The 12,282-nt window shown below is 44.8% G+C and overlaps 1 protein-coding gene and 3 non-coding genes across 4 annotated transcripts; all 4 read left to right on the forward strand.

The window, feature by feature from the left end:
• The first annotated feature begins 3,870 nt into the window (after nucleotides 1-3,870).
• On the forward strand, nucleotides 3,871-11,336 carry EIF4A2 (eukaryotic translation initiation factor 4A2). The gene is made up of 11 exons (XM_076341281.1): nucleotides 3,871-3,977; nucleotides 5,155-5,200; nucleotides 5,288-5,420; nucleotides 5,680-5,819; nucleotides 7,025-7,193; nucleotides 7,391-7,500; nucleotides 7,629-7,772; nucleotides 8,178-8,315; nucleotides 8,598-8,687; nucleotides 8,927-9,006; nucleotides 10,536-11,336. Exons 1-11 carry the CDS (start codon nucleotides 3,949-3,951, stop codon nucleotides 10,678-10,680), a joined length of 1,224 nt encoding a protein of 407 aa, XP_076197396.1. The 5' UTR covers nucleotides 3,871-3,948; the 3' UTR covers nucleotides 10,681-11,336.
• Nucleotides 5,533-5,602, forward strand: LOC143162659 (small nucleolar RNA SNORD2). The gene has a single exon (XR_012995750.1). It is a non-coding gene; the product is annotated as a small nucleolar RNA SNORD2 (small nucleolar RNA).
• LOC143162657 (small nucleolar RNA SNORA81) lies at nucleotides 7,821-8,001 on the forward strand. The gene has a single exon (XR_012995748.1). It is a non-coding gene; the product is annotated as a small nucleolar RNA SNORA81 (small nucleolar RNA).
• LOC143162640 (small nucleolar RNA SNORA63) lies at nucleotides 8,400-8,526 on the forward strand. Its single transcript, XR_012995732.1, has one exon. It is a non-coding gene; the product is annotated as a small nucleolar RNA SNORA63 (small nucleolar RNA).
• Nucleotides 11,337-12,282: the final 946 nt, after the last annotated feature.

The raw sequence follows: 12,282 nt of genomic DNA on the forward strand, positions 1-12,282 counted from the left end.
AATTTCAAATCATGGTATGAGATTTCTAAAAGGAGATTTCTGAATTTTCCTAATGCAAACTGTGACATCGCCTTTGCCAGAACATTGATGAACAGGGATTGCTCAACCAGAGCTTAGTTTCAGGAGGTGTCAGCTCCTACTGCTTTCTTTAGATACATCATTCTTTACTTCAGTCTGCATGACTAATGACTAGAAACCCAGCTGCTAAACCAGCTAGTCCATCTGTTACCCCCTGTTAATAAATGTATAATTATGTTCACTCTCACTAAGGAGCTCATGATTCACCAGGATTGTCTTTTGGGGAGACATCTACTGAAGTGTATTATGTGCTTATATAAATGTGGCCGTGGATCCTATCTTTAGTAGCACAGATATATTATTTAGTATCTTTTTGGTATCTCTTCTGCCTGATAATAACATGAACCTGGTCCTTCAAGAGCAAGTTTTCAGTTGATAGTGCTCTAGAAAGCTTAGTAAGATTTAAAGCCAGGGAGCCATAACAAATCCCAGTGTCAGTCCAAGATTTTTGTCAGTGACAAAATCTGACCTTTCGGTGCCTCTCACTATGATGCTTCATGTTCAGAACACAAATAGTCCCAAGCAGAGCATGGCTACCACCAGTCTAAAAATACACAAATTAGATACGAGGTCACAAACGAAATGGCTGTTTGCCCTACTATAACCAAAGAGATATTTCTCAAACACTGTATTCAGGTACACAGGTTTTAGAGAGTACAAAATGTCAAAAATTTTTCCTCTAGTACACTTAGGGTCATTGCTAGGACAACAATCCTGGATTTCTGCTATCTTGTTTCACAAAAAGAAAGGACTGATTCAGTGTTTCCAACCCTTTGCTTATCCGAAGTTAATGAAACAAAATTTCTTTCCTCTTTTTATTTGGTGAAACAAGTCAATGATTTTCGCTGGAGGAAACGCTGGATTCCTTTCCTCATATGCCTTGATGTGGAACATCCATATGAATCTCTCTAACATGGGAACTGATGATTTGTTTCTTAAAACACAATTTCATAGTTCCAGTTGTACAACACTTAAGGCAAATAGAGAGCATCTGATGAGAGGCCACCTGACTGGGGACTATCTGATTCTCTAGCAGTGGATTAAAATAACGATGAACCAGAGCAAATAACACAGCCAACTAATCAGATTTGTCAAACTCCGCCACGACCATGTGACAGGAGATACCAATATGCCCGCAGACTTTTCTTTATATTTAAGGATCAGGTAAATTACAGATGAACAAAATCCTCAGAGACATGGAAGTTTCAAGCTCCACTATAAAGGCCAGTGGTCAGGAGCTCTGCGGGGCAGGTAGCACTGTTTGGCTCCATAGTTACCTAATGTCTGCATAAAGAAATCTTGGCATCTGATCAAGAGACTCCCAGATGCCGTTATTGCAGACAGTAAATAACAAAAACAATTTTAAAAATTGTCCCTTGATTGAAGTTAATAGTCAAAAAACATTTTCTGAGAGTTTGGGGGATTTTTTGGAATGGGATGAAGTTTGGTCAAGCAGAGTAAAACAAGACTTGCAGCAAGTTAGAGCAATGGGAACAGTTTCTCCTACAACTATCATTAAAGAAAGCTAGGAAAGCCTTGTGAGTTAAAAACTACTTTTGTCAAAACCGAACTTTCAAAGTGGTTTGCATACACAGGTAATCTGAAATGACACTAATTTCTTCACAGGAAAAGATAATCTAGATACTTGTTTCTGAGATGACAAATGTTTTTTAAAAATACATATAAAGTCTGTGGAAAATGATGGCTTACCTTCCTGAAATTCCCACATCAAGAAAACTTTTCCACTCAGGTTTACAAATATACTAAGACCTAATCGCAATACTTAAATACAAAGTATATACATTCTACAGCTTTCTCAATAAACGTTCAAGATCCTTAATAAAAACAAATATTCAGTAGTATTATTTATTCCATATAGACCCAAAGTAATTTTTAATGGGAAATCTAACTGTGCCAGCCCAAACCTCTGTTCATGTTCTTTCTTCGGTCCATCCTGTTTCGCTTACAACCAGAGGTTTATGGGTTCACACAAACTGCTATCATTCATTTAAAAAGGCCTCCGGTTATTGTTGTGGGGCTGTCTAAATTGCAAATACAAGAAGCATCCTCATTATTTTCTACCCAGCATGGGTGGACAAAACTTGAAAGCATTAGGGTGGGTCGACAGAGGAGCTGCATTTATGTAATTTAGCTGGGGTATTGGTAAGTGTTGCATTATTTCTACAGATAATATCGCCCCAGCAGATGCTACCTACCTACCATTAGGAAGAGCTAATGTACATTTAGTCTTTCAGAGATTCCCTTTATGGATATTCTAGACGGTTCTAGACAATTTACAATATTCTAGACAAGTAAAGGGTCGAGTTTTTCAAGCACTGCCTCCATTTGTTCATATATAATCACTATGGAAACAAGTTTGAGAAGTGACACACATAAACCCATTAAGCCTGGCACAAATTATTGCTTACAATTTATATTATTTGCCTACATAAGAAAGATTGATGAACAGATTATTGTAAAACCTGAGAAGAGCATTAAAATGTTCCATACTTTTTTCTACAACAGTATGAAAGCAGTGGGCATGATCGCTGATCGTTTCATTGAATCGGTTTGTACAGTAATATTTTCCTTACTGCTTTACTTTGCATTGCACTAACCTTTAAGTCAGTCTTGACAGATTTTTTCGCGGACATCGCTACACTATGAACTGCGGCATATTACAGCACCGCGTTTGCAGTAGCGCCCCGAGGACCACCCTGCCTATCTCCTACAAATACTCTCCAAATACGCCTTCATCCCCTTTAGAAATTATCCACCTTCAACCCCCCGCGACAAATTTGCATGATCCAGCTAGCTGCTGCCTCAGACCCGGGCGGACGGAGCACCGCCGTCCGCCCCTGCCCCTGCCCACCCCCGGGCCCGGCCGGCCCGTTCACCGCGGTGCCGGTTTCCGCACAAACCCGCCCCGCGCTTGTGCGGGCCGGGGCTGAGCGGGGAGCCCCTCAGGCGCCACCATCTTTCCCCCGCCTCACCTCACGGCCCCTCCGGCCGCCGCTCCCTGTCACCCGGCGCTGCCCCCTCGCTAACCGACCCGGACTTAGCGCCTTCCTGCCCCTCACCAGAAGGTGAGGAGAGAGAATTCAGGGTGTGTTTTGCCTAAGCAGGGAGGAGGAGGAGGGAGCCGTGTCTGTGCGGGGGGGGGGGGGGTGGAGGGGGCGAACCCCGCGGCCCAGGAGCCCGGCCCCGGCCGCCTCCCCCCGCCCGAGGAAGCCGCTCTCCGCTGTCGTCCCCTGACTCCAGACACCGGGGCTTTAAAAATAACCGACATGGCGGGAGAAACGCAGCCATGACAGGAAGCAGCTCTACCCGCCCCAGCCACTGCCGCATGGCCTGCTCGGTTCCCCTCTCAGCCCGGCTGCCTGCCCCCCGCGCCCCGCCAGGCCCGGGCCGCCCTCGCCCCCCCCCCGCCGACACCCCCCCCCCCTTCCCGCCCCCACCACGCTCCCCCTCCCCCGCGCTGCAGCAGGGGCTGGAGCGGGAAACCCCGTGCGCAGGAGCGAGCGCGGGGGCGGGGGGGGCAGAGCGGGAGGAAGGAGCGAGGCGCTGTCACGCAGTCAATGGTGCAATATCCTTCCGCGCTCTGAGAAAAAAAATAGTTCCATGTTCCCTTGACCTCGTGGCCCCGAGTGGCTCAGGCACCCCTTTCAGAGTATCTCAAACAGTAGGGTGACGGGAATCTCTTGGGAAGGGGGCTCAATCCGGGGGGATTCGTGCTTTTTTCCCTGTGGCGTGAGGTGTATATCCATGCGCAGAGCAGAGCGAAACGAGTCCGGCAGCGGGGCGGATATATAAAGTGCGCGCCGCGGAGGGCTTGCCTTTTCAGTTGAGGACAGAGCTGGTGTTCGGAACATGTCAGGCGGCTCCGCGGATTATAGCAGGTATGGCGCGGCGTGCGGAGGCCCCGGGCCCCTTCCTCGTAAGGGGGTTCGATGGGTTGGGCGGAGGTGGCCAGGGAGAGGGAAAGAAGCGAGGTTGTGTGTGTGGGGGTGCCTGCGCGCTCGAGACAGCGCTCTGAGGGCGGTTCGGCGCTGCGGTTAGACAGCGCCTGGTGCCCCGGCCCCTCCCGGTTCTAGACGTTTCGGTCCCGTCTCCCCCCCTTAGTCGCGGTTCAGCGGGGTTTTAATTCTATTCTTGGGGTTCGCTTTTCCGTTGTTGATTTTTCGTGGTAACCCCCACCCCTGAAAAAGGGCTATTTTTAGTTTCACCGTAACCACTGAGCTGAGTTGTAATTGAAGTGTTGGAGCGCCTTGTTAAGGATTTTTTTTTTTTAAATTCTCTCCCCCCTCCCCGCCCGGGTTTCCCCCCCGCCCGCCTTCCGCCGTTGGTCCGCCCCGGCTTTGCGGGCCCGGCTGAGGGCGAGACCATTTTTTCGGGGAGGGGGGAGGGGCGCGTCGTCGTCGTCCCGTCCCCCCCCCCCCCCGGGCGATCGCCCGGCGCCTTCCTCCGCCTGCGCGCACTGTCCGATTTGCGCAATCCCAGGGGTGGAGCTCTCGCGAGAGTTGCCCGGCGCTGGGGCGGGGCGGGGGGGAACCGCAGCGGAGCCGGGAGTCCGCCTCCCCCGCCCCCCCCCCCCCCGCTTCACGCCAGGCGCTGCAGCTGAGCTAGCTTAGCGTGCGCAGTGGCAGCCATTGCCCTGCTCCCTCCCCACAACTGCGGGGCCCAGCGTGCGGAGCCCCGCCTTAAACAGATGCCTTCCGTGAGGGGGGCGCTGTACGCTGGGACATGCGGTCGTTGCTGGCCGGCTGGTTTTTTTAATAGGCAAGGCTGTTCACCTGGGATTGAGCCATGTTTTTCTGGTGGGTTTTTCTTCACTGTGAGCCTCGCTGTGGCTTGAAGGCTTGGATGATCTTGTGTGACGTTGAGAGCTGAGGACTTGGGTTAGTGGCACGCAAGCCAGTGGGGAGAGGGTAGGAGTTCCTCCACTGGCAAAATATCAAAGCACCTGCTAGAATGATCTGTCACGGGTTCCAGATATGGCTTTTGGCAGCCAAGGTGTCAACTCGCTTCTGCATGTTAGTTGCTACTGTGCTAACGGCTTGTTCTATTTGGTGACAGAGACCATGGCGGCCCAGAGGGAATGGACCCCGATGGTGTCATTGAGGTGAGCACATGTGAACTGACTTGGGAATTTAATCACTGAGGGAGATAGGTGTTGGATTTAATATCTTCTATTTTTTCTTTATTACAGAGCAATTGGAATGAGATTGTTGACAATTTTGATGATATGAATTTAAAAGAATCCCTTCTAAGGGGCATTTATGCTTATGGTTTTGAGAAGCCTTCGGCTATTCAGCAGAGAGCTATTATTCCATGCATCAAAGGTATGCAGGTGATTCATTTGTCGATATCAACATCGGATAATAAGGAAAGTTGTAAAATGCATACGCTGTTTTATTAGTGTGCGATGGTACCTATTTTTAATCCTTATTGCACAAGTGATATGATGGTACACCATCTTTCGGGACTGACCTGAAATGGAGAGAACTCTTAATACTGATCACTTATTTCAAAGGGAATAAAATAAAACTAAATATGAATGACCTGTGTGGGAGCAGTAAATGTGTATCCTACTTTTTTTAGGGTATGATGTGATTGCTCAAGCTCAGTCAGGTACTGGCAAGACAGCCACATTTGCTATTTCCATCCTGCAGCAGTTGGAGATTGATCTCAAGGAGACCCAAGCACTAGTATTGGCCCCTACCAGAGAACTGGCTCAACAGGTATTGATAGTGTAGTTAAAAAAAAAGCTGCTTGTGTGTTGCATAGGTTTCAGGTTTCACAACTGTGAGACAACAAACAGACTTCTTAAGGGGCTGTAACTAATATCCATTCAGAACCCTTTTTGTGTTGAGTAATGGGGGATATAAACTGGCTTCTGCCCCACAAGTTCTCTGCCTGCTTGAAAAGTTGAGCTGATGCACGTGGAGGGTGTGCTGGGGCAGGGTTGCAGGAGCCAGCTCCTATGCTGTGTATAGTTCTGAGGGAGCATCTTCAGCAGAAAAACAAAATACAAGATACGTTATTAAAGCACAGTGTTCTGAGTGGAAACAAAACATACTTTTTGGAAGCTATTTGAACTTGCGTGCAGTTGTGCAACATGAAAACTGCAGTGCGCATGTGGTCACTTCATTGTTTTTGTATTTTTGTGATGTTTTCCTGACAATGTTACTGCATGTCTACTTGACCTTGGAGGCTTGGTATTCGGTTTTACTAAGTGGGAGTGTTTAACAAAATTTAGAGGATACTTAATTTTTAGGATTAATGTATATCAGTAGTACGGGGTCTTAAGATGAAATGTTGAACAAAACTCGGGAGTAGAAAATAGATCATATACAACTTCCTGTCTTTCAACTAGAATATACTGAGATGCCAGTGCTATAGTGAAGATTCTTCTTGAAGGTAAAACTAAATGTACTAAATCAGACAGGAAAGAAATCTATTAAAAAAAAAAGCAGATCAGCGGAACAAGAACCTCTGATCAGAATGTTTAGCCTTTGTTCTACTCTGAAGACATTGGTGAGGTGAGGCTTGTTTCGAAGCCTGGCATATAGCAGTGCACTTCTGTGCTCTTAGGAACTTTCTGCAAGTGCTTCACATGCAGGCCTTAGCAGTTCAAAACTTGGGTTGACCTCTGGAGGCCCTGCTTTTTAACTTAACAATAGCAGATGCATGGTAGTCACTTTAGCTAGTTCAACTATAGTAAGGACAAAAATTGAATTAAATGCCCCTCTGACTTAAGCTTTCTAGTGAACAACTTCAACAGCAAGCAGTGGGGCAAAATCATTAGCAACTGTCTTTTCTAACTATTAGAGCTGCATAATCCTTGTTAGCTCTGTTAGCTTCCAAAGTGCATAAGCTCCAGTGATAACAGGGCTTAATCTTTAATGTACCAGGAACTACTACTAATGGAAGGGTTTTATTTTAGATTCAAAAGGTAATTCTGGCCCTTGGAGATTACATGGGAGCAACATGCCATGCTTGTATTGGCGGTACAAATGTTCGCAATGAAATGCAAAAACTTCAGGCTGAGGCTCCACACATTGTGGTCGGAACTCCAGGGCGTGTGTTTGATATGTTAAACAGACGCTACCTTTGTAAGTATAATTAATTTTGCTCTTCATAATAAATTTACAATATAAATTTCACACCTAGTAAGGGCTTAAATAATGCATTTGCTGTCATTTGTAGAGAGTTGTACTGGAAAGCGTAGTCCTAAAGGAGAGTAACATTAATAAAAGTATTCAGTGTGTTTCTGAAACTTGATGTGATACTCTTTTTTTTTTTTTAATAGCACCTAAATGGATCAAAATGTTTGTTCTGGATGAAGCTGATGAAATGTTGAGCCGTGGATTTAAGGATCAAATTTATGAGATCTTTCAAAAATTAAGCACAAACATCCAGGTAAAACACCTTCTACATTGTTAAACTGATGGATGCGGGTTTGGCTACAGTGTAGCTGAGAACTACTGAATTGTCTACATCAAAACCAGTGTCCTAGGCACAAGCTAACACCGAGTAATGCATTCTAGGTTGTGTTGCTATCAGCTACAATGCCAATGGATGTGTTGGAAGTGACCAAAAAGTTCATGAGAGATCCCATACGTATTTTGGTGAAGAAGGAAGAACTGACTCTGGAGGGTATCAAGCAATTCTACATTAATGTTGAGAGAGAGGTTGGTATCAGTTGTACTTGCTCTGGCTGGAAGACTTAAGTTCAAGTTCTCTTCTTGTTAAAGCACTGTGCTAAAATTACAGAAACCAAGGCTGAGCTTTGGTTTCTGTAATAATGCTAGTAGAGTACATGCAAGAAGAAGAAAAACTACGCACTGGATCAAAAATGACTAGGGTGGACCTCTTTCTTAATGTCCAGTGTCCTGTGTCTTAAGATTTGGTGCAACAGTTGATGCAGAAACTTGGCTTGATGTCTTGCTCCAGCCTTTCAGGTCATACTGAATATAATGGCATGTTAGAGCATGCTTGGTTGTTGCTCTAGAGTTTTAGTCCTTGTTTGGGATTCTTGTTACGTACTGAACTGTCAGTGGCATGGTGCGTTTCCTGATCTTCTTTGTTCTGTTCAGGAGTGGAAGCTGGATACTCTCTGTGATTTGTATGAGACACTGACCATTACACAGGCTGTTATTTTCCTGAATACAAGGAGAAAAGTAGACTGGCTTACAGAGAAAATGCATGCCAGGGACTTCACAGTCTCAGCTCTGGTAAGAATTGATAACTTGCATGTAACTTCTGAAATGCCATGTACGTATTGAAAAACAAATCGTAACGAGCTACATTTGAATGAAAAGCAGGAAAGTTATAATATAGCTGCGCAGTGCTGTATTATCGTTCCCCCTGCTTAAAGAAAAATGCTTCCTTCTATCCCTACCTGCTTTGTTCCCACGGCAGGTAGGGACGCTGGGTTTCATACATCACTTTGTTTTTTAAAGGAAATTCCAGTTGAGTATTGGAACTGTAGTAATTAAAACTTTTTAACCTTGCAGCATGGTGACATGGACCAGAAGGAACGGGATGTTATCATGAGGGAGTTCAGGTCAGGATCAAGCCGTGTCCTGATCACCACTGACTTGCTGGTGAGTATTACCTTACACTGAACACATTCCTGTTTAAACCTGGTGCCAAAAGCTTCATAATCCAGTGATGGTTCTTGTAGCCTGAACTGTTTGGAGCTTCTTGGAAGAGTAAAGACTACGCTCCACTATGGACTACACAGTTGTAGTTCATCACTGACCTTGTGGTCGACAAAAGCACGGCATAAATGATTTAATCTAAAGCCTGTGACTTGCACTAAAGACTCTGTATTGCTTTTCAGGCTCGTGGCATTGATGTGCAGCAAGTTTCACTGGTTATAAATTATGACCTGCCAACCAATCGTGAAAACTACATTCACAGGTTAGTTGGCTCTATCCTCTAGTTGGTGCGCTACGCCGAGTGTCACGTCTGCTACAGAAATGAGCACAGAACCTCACCTGTTTTTCCCTTTAGTCCTTACCAGTAACAGGAGGTGTTACACATCTGTTCATACTGTCACTGCTAAAAAGCTAGCAGGAGATAAACTGCTTGTGGTTTTGCTCTAAAAAAAGCCCTGACTTGCACAGCTATGGTTCCGAAACGAGGGAGGATCAGAACTTTTGGACAATAAAGCAGTGGGAAAACTTAGATGTGTGATGAGTTCAGTGATGGTTAATCAATCATCATTGCTGAGATCTGGGGAAATGGCTGGCTACTGAAGTGCCTTTTTGTCGGGTAGGTTGTGGAGTATGGCTGCAAAAGCCGTTACTGGCACAGCATCTTGAAGAGCAGTGTTAGCTCGATCTGTAGGTCCTAGCTCATCTTCAGTTGCTGTTGCTCAGTGGCTGGACCTTAATATTCTTAGCAAACCAGTTGTATAGGACTGCCTTCACTTCTGGAGGTCCAACTGTGTTCATGTTTCGTGTGCCTTGCTTGTTCTCGGTAGCTCCTCTTACAGTGGGATTCTTTCCTCTGTGGTGTGTGTCTTCTGGTAGCAACTTGAGTTTTGTTTCCCTAGGTTTAGTTAACTGCTTCTAGTGACTGTCCCTAAATTAAGTAAACTGTGCTTTGTTACTTGATGTAAAAAAATACAGGAGTCGATAGCAGCAGTTGATGACACAAGATGGTGCTCAGAAACGGCGTTGACGTAATTTAGGACGTGGATTCGTAAGCGGCACAGTTTGAATAAAGAGCGAGTCGGTATTTATATATTTCTTTTGTCATGATTATTCACTAAGTTCTGTGAGCCATTTTTGTCTATTTAGCTCTTGCTGACTAGGTGCTTTACTGTGCGGTCTGCAGGAAGGTAGAACTGATGGGTGTAACTAAACTGTACTGTGATGCGTTAGTGACTGACTTGGGCTTACGCAAAAATGTTGAGCTTGGATTTTTCTGTTAAAAAAAACAACCCTAAGTTTTCCCACTGGAAACAGTTACATTGAATTAAAATTCTCAAGTTGAGTGTGCTGTTCCATGTTACTGGATATAATTGGATTAACTTGGGAACAGTCCGACTTCTGAACAGTAGCTGTAGCTTATCTTTTGTTCGCCACGTGCTTGGGATTGGATGCATGTGGTATGGGTGTGCTAGCTGAACAGAGGGGAGGGAGGCCAAGCTAGGACTTCATACCACAGTACCAACCGTTAAATAAAGATCTTACTTTGCAGCCAAAAGAGTAACCTTTTCTGCTCTGCTACTCTCCGTAGGATGGACACTTCTTCTGTACTCTTGGCACTAACTGCTAGTTTTTCCTGACCAGACATGACTTTGGTAGCGGCTAGTCCTGTAAATACAGCATAAACTGGCCAGTGGCAGATAAAAGAGCAGCAGTTAATGAATGGATCTTGCAATGGTTTGGAGCGGATTAGAGTAGCTAACTTGTGTGTAAATGTGCTTTCTTTTTGTGCAGAATTGGCCGGGGTGGTCGTTTTGGCAGAAAAGGCGTGGCTATAAATTTTGTCACTGAAGAGGACAAGAGGATCCTGCGAGACATTGAGACTTTCTACAATACTACAGTGGAGGAGATGCCGATGAATGTGGCTGATCTCATTTAATCCCTGGGATGAGGTGGTTTTGAATGCAGTGCTCGCTGTTGCTGAATAGGCGATTCACAACGTGCATTGTGCTTCTTTCTTTGGGGATATATTGAATCTTGTCTCAATGCTCATAACGGATCAGAAATACAGATTTTTGATAAGCGAAGCGACTTTTTGTCGTGAGCTCTTGTGGGGAAAGCCATTGGCTTTATCCACTTTAGGGTTAGACTGTTGGGGTTGGGTGGAAAGTCATGGGGTCTGTAAATTTTTTCTTTATTAGAAATTTATTTCCTAGTTCCATAGAAGTGGTTGTATTAGATGTTCTTTATCATTTAATAATTTACTTATGGACTAAAAGATATAAGTGCTGTATAAAGTCAGCCAATTATGTTAAACTAGCCTACCTTCCTTTATTGTATGTACTTACACTTCAGATTGAATTGGAAAGGCCTTTCAAAATCTAACCTTTTATAAGAGCATTAAAATGCATTTTTGTTTCATATGTATTTATTCAATAAAGTATTTAATTAGTGGTAAGTGTGATCTGGACCCTGTTGCTAAGCCCCAGCAAGCAATCATACTATTGTCTTAGTTAGGGTTAAACCCAGTAAAATTTGCCATATTGCACATGTCTTAATGAAGTTTGAATGTTCAATAAAATACTTCTATATTCACTTAAATTGTAAACAGTTGCTTCTTGGTTAAGAGGGGAGGGTGATAGCAGCTGTGTCTGACCTGTCTTCAGTGAAGCATGGAGGGTGCTCACTGTCCAGACCCCCTGTGCTTTATCAAGTTACTGGCTGCCTTGGTGGTTCTCAGCTTCGTCGGTAATTGCAGGGGCTGCTTTTGGAGTTACTACCATGGCTTGTAGATGGTGAGCTTGACCTGCCAGAGGCTATTCCCCTGTGACAGCTCACAGGTGGTGGATGTGTGTCTGTAACATTGAAATACCCTTTCATCAGAGTAGAAAATGGCTCACTTAATCTGTACTGACTTGATGAAAAAGCCCACTGCCTGCATCAATGATGCCACCAGCCTGAGGGCTTTTTTCAGGGAGGTGGGGCAGTACAGAGAATTCAACTTCCAACCAAAAAGAATCCCAACAGGTGTTCAAAGTAGCATCAATGAAAGGAAGAGGTCCAGGACTACCCCAAAGATGCTCAACCACCACTGAGAGCTCTGTTCTTTACACAGGAAAAACCTTTAAAAAATAGTTTTGTGAGCAACAACAGAATGAGACTTGGGGAAAATCTAAGCAACTTCTTTAGAATGTGCTCTGACCCATGACCTACCCTTCATGCCACGTTTTTTGTTCTGTAGCTTGAGTGAAATGAAAGTGTTGCAATACTTCAACTAGAGAGCGATTTTTAGAGCATGTAGTGCTAAAGGGTGCAATACAAGATGGAGGTGGCATGAGACGTTCCCTCAGGAGCTGGGTTCTCCCTGAAGCCTTGTGTTCAGTACAGATGTGATCTTCTTGCCAAGTTGCATTTTCAAAACCAAGCAACGTGGGCCCGAAAGGAACAACCCCTCCTTTCTTTCTCTGCTCAGCTGATGATGACTAACAACAGTATGTATACACTCAGTTTTGATGCATTTACCTTTCCACGTGTAAATCCA

The sequence above is a fragment of the Aptenodytes patagonicus genome, chromosome 6 (assembly GCF_965638725.1).
Source record: "Aptenodytes patagonicus chromosome 6, bAptPat1.pri.cur, whole genome shotgun sequence".
NCBI classification, from domain to species: domain Eukaryota; kingdom Metazoa; phylum Chordata; class Aves; order Sphenisciformes; family Spheniscidae; genus Aptenodytes; species Aptenodytes patagonicus.